The 13,872-nt window shown below is 33.4% G+C and overlaps 1 protein-coding gene and 1 long non-coding RNA gene across 2 annotated transcripts; one reads left to right on the top strand and one right to left on the bottom strand.

Moving 5' to 3' along the window:
• Window positions 1-1,670: 1,670 nt before the first annotated feature.
• Window positions 1,671-2,556, bottom strand: LOC117163089 (uncharacterized). The gene is made up of 3 exons (XR_013060384.1): window positions 2,441-2,556; window positions 2,108-2,306; window positions 1,671-1,906 (listed from the first exon to the last, which is right to left on the bottom strand). It is a non-coding gene; the product is annotated as an uncharacterized LOC117163089 (long non-coding RNA).
• Window positions 2,557-5,438: 2,882 nt separating this feature from the next.
• LOC117163090 (very long chain fatty acid elongase 6-like) lies at window positions 5,439-10,396 on the top strand. The gene is made up of 3 exons (XM_033345083.2): window positions 5,439-5,638; window positions 8,209-8,613; window positions 9,099-10,396. The coding sequence occupies exons 2-3, from the start codon at window positions 8,288-8,290 to the stop codon at window positions 9,646-9,648; spliced, it is 876 nt and encodes a 291-aa protein (XP_033200974.2). The 5' UTR covers window positions 5,439-5,638; window positions 8,209-8,287; the 3' UTR covers window positions 9,649-10,396.
• The last annotated feature ends 3,476 nt before the right edge of the window (window positions 10,397-13,872 follow it).

The following is a 13,872-nucleotide window of genomic DNA, read 5'->3' as shown; positions in this document are numbered from 1 at the left end:
CTCGTCTGCATCAAAGTTCACACTCATTCTTCACACCAATCACGCACTAACTGATTCGGCGGGTCGTTCGGAATTTTTCTCTCAGTAATATAGAAAAATCTTTTCACTTTCAATAGCCATGTGTCGTCTGGTAATACTCAAACCTTTCACCAACCCTGCTCAACTGAAATAATTGTTTGCAAATAAATACCAAAATATATTTTGAGAATATAATTCTGCCATAACTTATTTGTTTGCCAAATATTTGATTATTTCAAATAATAATAAAAGATAAAGGGTAATAAATGATTGCTTTTTCTGTATAAGAAATATACGGTACCTATTCTCATACGTGCGACATGCATCGATCGATTGTTTCAGACGCAATCTAATTGGAAATGCAAAGCGATTCGATTGTGACGGACTAATTAACTTTCATTAAATATTTCTATTTAAAAAATATTCTTTTATTTAATAAAAATTAACAAAAACAGCTCTTTTTTCTAAATAAAAGTTAATAGTTTTTGAGGATCAATATTTAAATAATATGTTTCATTTAAGGAGGGATTTTAGGAGTTCCGGCTAGGGATTACACATCCATTTTTTAAAAATTCTTTAAGGAAATGCAAAGCTTTTTCAAAGCTTGACTCCAGAATAGCCGTTAATAGAAAGTAATTACAATTCCGTTTTTATGATAGAATTCGATTGCAAAAAATTGCAGAATCTCTATTTTGATGTATATATTGAGTATTGATAATATAATGAGCAATTAAAACAATTACTTTTACATAAAATTTCACATTTCAAAAAATATTTTTATATTAAAGTTGTGAATTTTGATTTCGGCCACGAATATCCACTTTTTAGTCCATTCCAAATGGATTCCAATTCCAAATTGCGCAGCGGTCAGTACGAACAATGTTTTCCTATATATATAAGGAATGAACTGGCTGAGTTGAAGATATTCATGAAAAACTGTTGGCCCAACACAGTGCATCTCTGCCTATAGATGTGCGCTGTGGCAGCGACTGCGTCTGTATTCGTTACCGGTCGCCGGCTACTTATCTTACGGTTGGGGGTTGTACACAATTCCAATTTGTGAATGTGCAAGAAATGTCCATCATAACTCAATTAAAAGCGAATATTATCAATGTATCGGTTTTAAATTTAGGTTAGACTTTTCAATTCGGCTGTCGCGAGGTGATCGTCAACGCTTGCGTAAAATAATAATGATTATTTTATTGCATAAAATAATATCAATTATTCATTTGTCTATTGTTTTTATAATTAATTTGTTACATTTTCACGCAAGTGTTGTCGCAAGCTGCCTTGCGGCGATCGAATTGAGAAATTTGACTCAAACCTAAACCCCACATATATAAATACGTTGCTTTACGAGGCCTTTAAGCTCGCTCGATACTCATTTACAAATAGAAGATAAGTGATCGGCATTCAGTAACCAATACTGATGCGTATGCTGTGACAGACGCTTAAGTATAGACAGAATTGACTGTAATTAATGTAATTGACTGAAACGAAAGCACAATTATAGGCAGAATTTACGAATCGTGGATACTTGGAAAGTAAAACCTACGGTCAGTTATATGTATAGGAGCAAATTGTCCAAAAGGTAGAGCTTTACAACATATTTAAAAATTGTGGAAATTGGAGAGAAGGTAGCTCTTCAGAAATTTCATCTAGTTCTGTATTTTATTTTTATTTTAATTTTTAAATATTTATTCTTTTTTTATTGCACCAATTAAAAATGACATTTTGTCTACTTTATGATGGTTACAAAATCATCGCTTGAAATATTTACACAGGCGTTTGCCAAATTCTTCATCATGGTAGCCTGATTTTCCTCCAAACCATTGTTTTACTGGTTATCATTCCGTTTCAATATGTTAGGTGTGAGCCTCATCTGGTGCTGTAATAAAAGAATTGCGTATAACACTTTTTCCCTTCACATTAACTTTACCGGCTATCGGCAGGGAATTTAATCTATCCTAACTTAAACCTAATTTGTTTTCTAGTTTTACAATTCACTATGTATGTTCACAGATTCAATCTATGTACAAATTCAATAGTGTGATTAAGAGTTTTATGTATATAGCACTCTGTTGCTAACCTACTGCAACTTTTAAAACTATTGGTATGTATCTCTGAATCAATGGTAACATATTCTTTAATAACAGAGATGAGACTTAATAACATTGATGATTAATCCAGCAATCAACTGTATGTGTATCGATGATTCCAAGCAGCCAGTGCCCGCAAATCATGCTTCTTCGATTATACTTTCTTTCGCCAGGTTTGATTTCGTCAATCTAATTAATAAATGAGGACATAAAATTTTTGAAATGTGTAAAAGATAAGTAATAAAGGTGAAAGGAACTTGAAGTATTAGCGTACATTAATAACGCTAGGAGAACCAGATTCTACTTAGTTGTAGACAACTCACAATTAATAGTTTACAACTCATAACAACTTGACAACTCAACTCTCGATTCCTCACAACTCGACTCTTAGTTAACGACTCCTCACATCTCGACTCTCAACTTACGACTGTCTGTTAATTCGTCCTTCTTAAGCATCCCTTTGTCTTCTCTCATAGCCCCACCACGCACGTGTTCCGTAACCGTCCGCGGTCATAGTCACGTAGGGCTTCTCCCGCGTAACTATTCGACTGAAGGACCGACGACACATTGATGAGCTGCTCGGTTCATTGAAGTTTCCAGACCCTTTTGTCCTGTCGATATTTAGGTTTTCTCGCAATATTGTTTATGATTCACCCGATATTTCTTAGGCAATTTGTCCACGTTACTACAATATTAAAGCTGATTATTTATCAAATATCAGGATAACTAGAAGAATAAACTATCTGTTAGTGCAAAACATGCAATAACATCAGTTAATCGTAGATTAGAGACTTTGAACCTTTTAACGAGTAAACGCCTTTAGCACGTGACTAGAGGTTTGTACTTTAACTGGCATTATTAATGCAGAGCACATCGAATCACGCGTTACGGACATGAATATTCAATTTTGAAAGTGAATGCAGTATTTGAAACTGAGTTTGTGTTACGAAATGAAATCTCGGTGAAGAGTTTCAGCACACGGAAACATGAACTATACAGATCATTCGATTTATGTAAGTGTTATTTGAGAGACATTACAAGAGGAGTTTCAAGAACGAGACAGCACTTGGGCTCTTTCAAAGATATTGCACCTGTTGATAAATTGCAACAAGCATCAACCTCTTCGTGCAGGTTGCAACCTTTCCTTACCTTGGACAGTACAATTTCAAAGATCAGTTATCAATATCAAATGTGACGATGACGCATGTTTCTTTTGGTCTGTCGTTGCGGGCCTTTGTCCAATTAGCGAACATTCATACCGACAGGTATCGTACCCACCTGCTCTAACATACTCTGTACCGACAGTATTCAACTGCCCATGTCGCTGAATCAAATTAGCAAATTTAAGAAACGCAACGATATATCTATAAACGTTTACAGATAGGAAAATGAAGCGTATGTATCATTTCATCTAACTGCGCAAAAACGGAAGCATGTCAATTTGCTATTTATTGAAGATTATCTTGCTTGCATATAATTTGCTATGTATCAATGCAAATTAGCGCTCACTGATGTAAATAATATGTCATATCATCGCGAGGTACCATAACATTTATTCTCTCTTTTTTCAGTTACCTTCACTGTTTTATCTCGCAAAAAAAATTAGACATCTATATTACCAATTGCGAGCGAATAACCTTTCTATCCCAGCCACGAGGAGAAATGGCGGAATAAAAAACTGGTTATGCTATGACTGCTATATTATCGACAAACTCGATATGTCATCAACTATCGTTATTTGTCGCAGTGTTTAAAACACGAGATTGAAATTGGAAAATGTACATCGTATTCTTGAGTTTCAACAATCGCGATAATTGCGGGATTACATCGATTTAAGTACCAGGATTCATACGAACGCTGCAAGGGATTTTTCGAAAGATTTGTTTAAATTAATGAATAACGTGATTCTTGATAAAACGATGGGCAATTTGCGTAACCATACGGACGTGAAGTTAGTCACGCGTTGAGACCATGCTGAATGACTGATTGCCAGACCGAATTTCCATAGTCCTTGAGTGTTTGCGGAGTTAAATAAAGCGTTAAATTCAACAAACCTTTGTACGTGAAAATGTGTATCTTGAATATATTCAAAACGTGTCGAATTTGACTTAATGTATCGTGGAAAAATGAATTAATAAAATTAAGGATGTATATAGGTAGATGTGCATCTAACATACATTCAAACGTTTACATTTGCATTAAAACATCTACATTTAAACACGTATATGTACATTTATATAGACATCATCTATATACATCTTTAATTTTAGTAACCTGTGTGTACATTCTTTGCTGTTATCGATGTACCACAGATGTACATATACAACATCAATTTTGTGGATATTGCTAAAAAGATAAAGACACGGAGTAGTAATAAGTCTCTTAACTTAAATTAAAGTATATACTTTTTGTTTATCCATGAGTTATGAGAAGTATCAGATCCTAATCATTACATACATTTTGTTTCCTTTCTTGCATAACCTTGTCCAGTAGATGTATGTTAGCGACAATGCACCTCCGTGTCGATATGACTATTGCTATTTAAGGTCATTTTATTTCTGTGTTATTAGCTTCTCTGCAGATTCTTTCTTTTTTATTTAATTTGCACTTTACAATTTGTCCAGCTGGACATTCGGTAAATTTTTCTAGCTATTCTCTGCAGATGGGCACATATAGAAAGTACGAAGGCTAACTGTCATTATCATATTGGGTTGGCAACTAAGTGACTGCTGATTTTGTCACTAGGTGGTAATAACAAAATCCGCAATCACTTAGTTGCCAACCCAATAGAATCACATTCTTTTTTGTCTGCTGTATTAGGACATAACTAAATGTTTCTTTAATGTAGATATTTTAATATGTGTACATACGTGCATCTGTTAATACAATTTTTATTGGTACTATCCCACCGATAATTCCTTTGACATTTGAATATAATTTGTATTATTTAGACTTCAATTTCTTCATACATTTTTGCTCTGCATAAATAAAATCTTTATTATCTTTCAAATTCTGGAACAATATTTATTAGTTATTAGACGTAGAAACAAATACCGTGCAATTGCTAGCTAACAGTAAAAAATGTAAATGATGTATATTATTACGCAAAAAACGCCAGTTGATGTAAGATATCTTTTTTTTTTAGAATTCTCTGGCGACAATCTGTTCCTAGAAGCAAGAAAAGTAAAAAGTAAATGGAATAACGTTGAATCCAAATGTATTAATTTGCATGATTCTATTGCTTTTTGCAAATTGCGCAAGCTTTTTTATCATTAACCATCCAAGAGAAGTATGTTTTATTTCGAGTAGGAAGTGAGGCACTGCACACTCTACGACACGTTGCGTGTGATGATAGTTACCCACTAACCATCAGTGATAATCTTCCTTGGTTGATTATTTGTACATGCTATTTGTATAAGAATTCAGGACAGATTAAATCGACTTTTGCTGGTTTCGTCTAAGAAATATCTACACTCGAACTCAATAACGGCATCGATCATTGCCTCAAGGGAAAGAAATTGGTATGGACCGAAATTATTATCATCGAATTTTACTTTTTGATTCAGAAATGAACGCTTCATTTTCAAAAGTTTAGTGTATCCTCTAAAATCGAAAACTAAGGTTTTCCATAGCTAAATATGACAATGATGAATAACTTGCTTTAATAATTAATTTGCCAATTAATTAATAAATTATTGACTTAATTTCTAAATTTGAATTAAATACTAAAATTATATTAATAGATCTATTATTTTGAATACCAATTTGAAAACAAATTTCATGTAAAAAAACAATTCGTTACATTTAAGTTAGAAATACAGATATTATATAAATATGCACATTTCAACCATTTTCTTAGTTTTTTAAAAAATTTTTTAAGTGAATAGTTCCTTTTGTGGTTTGTGCTATATAACACACGTTATGTAAATAGACAAATCAATGATATACTACATATGAAGTGCACAATTTCAGGTCATATTTCGTATCATATCATTGTTTATGCAGCTGCGAATCGATATTTTGCATTTTATCGAAACCAAAAATATTTCAAACTTCTTATTTTCATCGGCATCATAACTTTTCTAAAGATTTTATATTGTTCAACGGCGAGTGTAGTAATCATATGGTTGTGGTTGGAACATAACTTTCTAATTACGTATTTTATGTTAGCACGTCATCATACATTGTTTGCCTAAATTAGGGATATCTCTGTCAATCGCATTGTTTGAAGACCTTTGTCAGATCAAACTATTATTCAACCGTTATTTCATCCATTCATGAAAACGTGAAAATTATAAGTTTTTGTTAAAAAGTTTCCGGCATATTATAGTTTTTGAGAAAGTGAGACCTAACATGGAACACACCTAAGAATCAAATGTGAAAGACAAATGTAACAGAAGCATTGAATTTATGCAACTTTTCTACAATAATGAAACTTATTTATTTTTGGGGAAAATTGAAAATATCATTTCATATGTAGCAACCTCATATGTAAATTTAATGCTTTAGTGTACCGTTGGCAATTAAACATTGTAGTGTTAATAATTTGATAACAATAATTAAAAAATATTTAAAAAATAACGTTTATTCCTTTCTTAACATATATAACTCATGACGTGCCTTCATTTTTTTTAGTCCTTAGATTAATACTTACTGCAATAGCTAATACTTACTAATTGCAGCTTAACATTCCTTCAAGGAACTTAAGTAATTTAATCACATTTCCAAAATGTTTAATCACAGTTTGCTTTTTGCTTTGGTTCACTTCAATTGTTATGTTTTTCCAAAAGGAGGAGTTAAATCTATCTCTAAAAAGAAAATAGTGTGAGTTGAAGTTTAATTAAAAGATGTTGAAGATGAGTGGAATGTAATAATAATGTACATGTAAACCTGTATATTTTGAGCATACGCGGTAATCGTATAATAGGGTATTACTTCAATTATTGAACTCATGTTACTAAAAGTAAAAATCTAGGGGGCCTGTGTTAGTTTAGTTCTAAAATTTTCTAAATTTTAACATTTTCAAAGGCTCTATGTGATCACATAAATCTCAGATTCTTGATTTCAGGCAAATATTTTTTCGTTTTCATCTCGCAATCGTTAGAGAATTGCCTTCCTTGCCTTCATTAGAAATTTCTTTATCTAAAAAGTTCGTCAAAGAGAAGTGTTCGCCTAATGGAGGGTGCATCTCAAGATTGCAGTGAATATGTTAGTTTTTTATTTTTAATAATATGAGTTGAATAATTATTATTACATTCAAGTACTTCATCTCGAAGATGGTATCCCGCTGGGAGTAGCCATCCACATGTTATTTAGCAATAAAGTTAGAAAAAATTACCAAATGTTCAGCTGGACAAATTGTACAAATTAAAGTACAAATTAAATAAATAAATATAAAAAAGTATTTGTAAAAAGTAATGATAATACTGTTTAAGAAAATTTTTTTCTTTCTAGTATATTTTTAAACAAAAGCCTTTTCTTTTTAATTGTGTTAATTTTTTGTTGGGATCTCACTTAAAGCAAAGGGAAAACGAGGTGTAATTATATCACCATTTTCATTTAGATTATCATTACTTTCGTTGTTTTCATTTTCATTTTTATCGCCATCCATTGCAGATATTAATAATAATCGAAATACATTTTTCATTTCTTTAGCAGAAGTAAAAACGTACATAAGTTAATTTATATTTGTTTATTTAATATTTGTTTTTCTTTTCTGTCCGATATTGTCCGAAGAATTAAACGTACTACTAGAAAATGTTCAGAAAATTCAAATCCTGCTGTAATTAAACATTAACAACGTAACGAATTCTGATAGATGACGAAGCTCATAAAAACAGAACAACATCAACAATACTTTATATTAAATTTTAATTAAATACGATAGACAAAAATAACTAACAACATCAACAATACTTTATATTAAATTTTAATTAAATACGATAGACAAAAATAACTAATTTCTTATTTTTTATTGTCTTATTACTTTGTTTTGAATATTTTACATTAGTTTTAATACATCATTTATTAAGTATTTCAATTTTCATAGTTTTAAAAGAAAATGTTAACAGTTCTTCTTCTTACATTTTAGTCAATTGACAACGTGGGCGAAAGACTGCGTATTTTCTTTAATTGCTTTGCGACCAGTGGATGTAAAAAAATATTTTAGGATGAATAAAGAGGGTTCTCCGCAGATCATTGAACCTACCTACTCGCATGTCTTCAACTTCGAAAAAAACTACTTTTATCCAGACACTCAAAAATGGATCCAGAATAATTTTCAGTATTGCTACTACTGCTGTATTATTTACGTGATACTAATTTTTGGCGGCAAGTACTACATGTCGAGCAGACCAAAGTTTGACTTGAAGCGTCCGCTTGCATTATGGAGTGGATTCTTTGCAGTGTTCTCCATTATCGGATTTTGTAGAACAGCACCAGAAATGTTCTCTACATTGAGACACCATGGGTTTTACCACAGTATTTGCATACCTAGGTAATGCTACTTTCATATTTTTACCTTGTAATATATTTTCAGGTGAGTGGCGATTTTAAAAAATAATTATTAATGAAACATTATTAATGAAATGAATTGTTATATGAAATAATTCCTTATGCTTGGTATTTAGTGAATATTGATATGTGGAAAGCGTTAGTAAAATAGGAAATACATTTTTAATAGTTGTTTACGATATTATTCTTATAATAATTCTCTAAAAAGATTTCACGTATAAATTTGTATCTGAAATGAGTTTTATCGAGTGATATAATCAGTTATGTCTACCAATTCGCAACATATCGACCTATACTATACACATTGTATGATTATATTTCCAAATCAAAATAACAAAGTTCTTATCGTTTCATTGTATGGAACATAATACATGGCTTTGATTTAAATGTCATATTCACAAAATGAATCGATATTTTAAATATGTTAATCTATAATATACAATAAGAATGGAATTATTTTCTTTTCAGCAACCTTTTGCAAGATCATGTTTCTGGCTTTTGGACATGGGTATTTGTCCTATCAAAGATCCCAGAATTTGGTGATACGATCTTCATTGTGTTACGAAAGCAACCATTGATATTTCTACATTTTTACCATCATTTAACTGTTGTTCTTTTCTCTTGGTTCACATATGCGGAGACTACAGCACTCTCAAGGTGGTATACCGTAATGAACTACTTTGTTCATTCCTGGATGTATTCTTATTATACCTTAAAAGCAATGCAATATAAATTACCAAAAGGCTTTGCCATGATGATTACTACCATGCAGCTGGTACAAATGGTGATTGGTTGCGTTGCAACTATTGTGGCTTACTATTATCCAGAAATTCGTGGACTTGAATGCTACATTACGCGTAAAAATGTTATATTTGGTTTCGCCATCTACTTCAGTTATTTAATCCTATTTGGAAAATTCTTCTTCAAGGCTTATCTTTCCGACAAACGAAAAAACAAAGTCGGAGAGAACGTTCACGTCGATGGAAGAAAGGAGTATTATAAACCAAAGACTAACTAAAGTATATCAAAGTTTTTGAAATCTTTCTCTATAAACGCTTTCTGATAACGTTTCGTGAAAACACTTATAACGTATTTTGGGAGTCTGCATTAGTTTACAACAATAGAAATTGGTTATGACATAATGCAAGTGATAAGATATTTATTTATTGTAAACCATTTAGTGTATTTGATGTTAAGGTATGTATGTTGTGTATGTATGTTAAGGTATGGGATACAATGGTTTTCAAAAAAGTTGCTCGTGAAGAAGTTAGAATACATGGAAAATCAGGAGCGAAATTTCGTTAAGCATATCTTCGAAATATTTTTAGGTAACATTAGTAAGAAAAATGGATTCACAAAAAATAAGATACGTTCAGATATATGATTTTAACTGTATTTTTGTTTGCCGAATAAATTTATTCTTAAATACGGTAAGGAGATGTTTTAATGACAAACAGTTTAGTATTTCATGTACTCGATAATTGATGACTTCTTGGAATTTTTGACTTAACTGACACTCTGATTAAATGTCCAATAATATTAAAGGCTATTACGACGTTTGCTCTAATATCGTCATTATACTCATGGAAAATCTCTGATCGTAAAATAAATACAGAATGAACAACAGTGCATATCAATGCATAAACATTGTGAAAAAAGCTTTGTTAATTAAAGAACAAAATTCAGTGTGTCTATGTATGTAGTGTAATCGTAATCCATGGCTATACAAGGAAAAAGGAAATTAATAAAAGCAAAAAGAAAGTTTATATTTTCGACTCCCTTTTACAAATAGCTACTTTCACCATCCGTACAAACTTTTAGAACGCAAACAGTCTCACAAAACTGATTATCTATTTCGTTTATTTCTAAACTATTGTATTATATCGCATAATTTGTTTCTGAACAATATTTTGTGCAAATTGTTATATACTAATTGGCCCAGTGACCTAGCTGGGTGGCTTACCTAAATGGGATTATCTAAATACCTTCCTTATTTATGGAACAACTTCACAGGGCAAAGTTACACAACTGAAGAGGCACTACAATGGCGAAAAGAATATTTCCTTAAATTAATTTCTTTTTCCTAGAATTTCAAGGACGTCGGTATATTTTTAAACAGAAGCCTATGTTTCTTTACCCATTCATTAATGCATTTCTTTTATTTTCTATATAATAGATGATAAGATACTTTTGTCTAAAAATGCATGGTTTAAAAGACATTTTATTCTGAATTTAGTAAAGCTTGGCGTATGAAGAACGAGGGAAGACACCAAGTATTGTGTTGGCAACTAAGTGATTGCGGATTTTCTCAATACCACCTAATGGCAAAATCCGCAATCACTCAGTTACTAACCCAATAGTACACTTATATTTATATTTTCTTTGCTTTTCATACAGTAAATTTTTTGAGGTTGAGATTATAATGTTTTTTTAAATAAGCTTTTTTCGACTTACGTATCCTAATTCGGCTTTCGTACAGAGAATAAAAAATCACATCATTAGTATATAAAAACATATAGAGTTCTGCAAAAAACACAATTTTGGAATATCGATTACAGCGTACTGTCGTTTAAATATTTAATATTCTTGAAGAAAGCCCGATTAAAATTTTACAATGATAATTCTTGATTGTTGTCAATTATAGACGACGAATAATTTTATTCGAGTGGTACAAGATGGAAATTATTGAAGAAGAGAATGTTATAATGTCCAAGACTCTCACCTTGCTTATGTGTATTGTCGATCGCACTAAACTGTCTAAATATAATTGTTTGAAGACTGACTTCTTCAAACTACTGTCTCCTCTAAGTACGCTCATTTATACTAAAAACTATTATGGAATAATTATCACGCGACGGTTTATTCCACGAATACGCGGACTTTCTGCGCGTAATTATTTCTGTGGGTCCTGCAATCTTCGTTTTTACTGGTGTTCTTCCAACAGTGTTAAGATTTTTTTCCTTCGTTGATGTGGTTCTCGTGAAAATGTTTTTAAAGTATAGGATCTTTACTACAATTAGTTTATTTACAATAAATGGATTAAACAGATATTGATTAAACAGGAAACGATGGTTGTTTAACGTGAACAATAACGTATTATAATTAAGACAACTAGATAATTAATTTGCAACTCTCGTCACCACGGATTCAACAGTCTCTCGACAACGTAATTCGCACTTTCTGACTAACACTGATTGTTAATTCGTTTACGTCCCTTAGCAACCCCTTGTCTTTTGTCTTAGCTCCACCACGCACATGTTCCGCAACCGCTTGTTTATAATTCGCCCGACACCCCCCAGGCCCCTCGTCCACGATACTACACTCAGCCATACTGATAATCACGTCTGCCCTCAGATGTACTCATCATCGCTAGTTTCACTCGCACCACTAACTCCAACAATGTCCCACCATTTCATATGATCAGCCGCTGTGGAGGTCGTTTGCGGCCCCTCGTGTTCGCCTTCTCGTTGCACCAGGTAACGGTCATTTCGCAAAACTTTCACCACGCGGCACGGCCCAAGAAACTTTAGCCCAGGACCGCCCTGCGTCCCCTCGATCGCCCCCAGATCTCTCGTCTTGTATGTTGTTGCCTTCTTATGTCTCTTGTTGAACGCCCTTCGCGGAAAAGAAGTCGGATTACTAGCTCACCTTCGCACTAACTCAAATTTTCTCGTAGCCACCTCATTCTCGCTCTTTATTCGCTCCTTAGAACCCGCGCTAGGTTTTGTTTGTTCGACTGTACAATTCGCACGATACTCTGTAAATTCTACGAAAATCTCATCGCAATCGTTCGTGTCGTCTCCACCAGACGCTACTGTCACGTAAAAAAATCGAAGACGAAAATAAAAAAAAGAGAATTTATTTACTAACACCTTGATTACAACAATGATAGTTTGGTTTCGAACTCCAGCCGTGACTTTGCAAGACTGAAGCTCTTACAACTCGACTTTCGATCGGATTCCATTCTTTTCCCTTTGTCGCCTCTCAATATCCCCACTATCCACGCGTTTGCTAGGCGTCCGCCAGCGTTGCCACACACGCTTTCTTCTCGAACATTCGGCGGAACGACCGTTGGGATGTCGATGGCTCATTAGGCACTTCGCTTCGGCGATATACATCTCCGTCATCAGCTGATCGGTTTTGAATTGTGCCGGTCGTGACACTACCGCGGTTATGTCCGTTGTAACCGATTCATCTAATAAATTTTTGTTCATGACGACAGTATTGTCACGACCGGCATACTTCAAATCCGATGGACTGACGATGGAGATAAAGATGTGGCGGCACTCGGCACAATGTATATCGCTGAAGTGCCTAATGAACCATCAGCATCCCAACGGTCCTTCCACCGAAGGTTCTAGAAGAAAGAGCACGTGGCAACGGTCGCGGACGCCTAGCAAATGCATGGACGGTGGGGATGTTGAGGGATGACAAAGAAAGTAATCGGATCCGATCGAAAGTCAAATCATAAGAGTCTCAGTCTTAGAAAGTCACGCCTAGAAGTGGATTGTAAAGTGGATTGTTGTTAGAAAAAAAATAAAGTTTTCTTTTTTTTATTTTTCACCTCAAATTTCTTTTTTTTATTTTGTTATTTTACGTGACAGTATCTTCGAGACAAGGACTCGTGGGAATTACAACTGCTGTACATTCTCTACTATTTTCTTCGATAGGAACATAAAGAGATCCGTTCCTTTTTCAAGTACGATCGGGTTTGCAAAGTCAGATTAAGACTGATATATTATTCCGTGTTGCTATATTTCTACATCTACTTTAAACACTTCCGGGAGTCTATTACATTCTTTATTCTCTACTTTATGAATAGAAACATTTCCTTTCTTAATGTTTATTTCGACGGTATTCAGGAAGTCCGTGCCAATAATAAACGAATGTTGCATCAAGGTATCTGAAACTACATGTACCGTTATAACGTACGACTCATCGTCTATCAGAACATTCGTCGAAAATTCTCCGAGTGTATAATTTCTTTTGGTACCGATACCGCGAAGTTCAACAATTTTCTGACCTAATCTGGGCGCTCCAATTTTTACATACTGGTCCGCTCGCATTAAACTTAAATCGCTACCGGTGTTTATCAGCGCGCTTAATTCAAAATTCTCGATTTTAACGTCTTTACCACGCTTCGTCTGTAACAATCGACACGCATTTCGAACCTCTTTAGGGGATTCGCTCAGGTTGTCGCACTTCGATGCGATGTGTCCGCACGCTCGACACTTAAAGCACT

Source organism: Bombus vancouverensis, chromosome 16 (genome assembly GCF_051014615.1).
Source record: "Bombus vancouverensis nearcticus chromosome 16, iyBomVanc1_principal, whole genome shotgun sequence".
NCBI lineage: Eukaryota > Metazoa > Arthropoda > Insecta > Hymenoptera > Apidae > Bombus > Bombus vancouverensis.
Note: the sequence above shows the minus strand (reverse complement) of the source record. Positions and strands in the feature narration are given on the sequence as shown.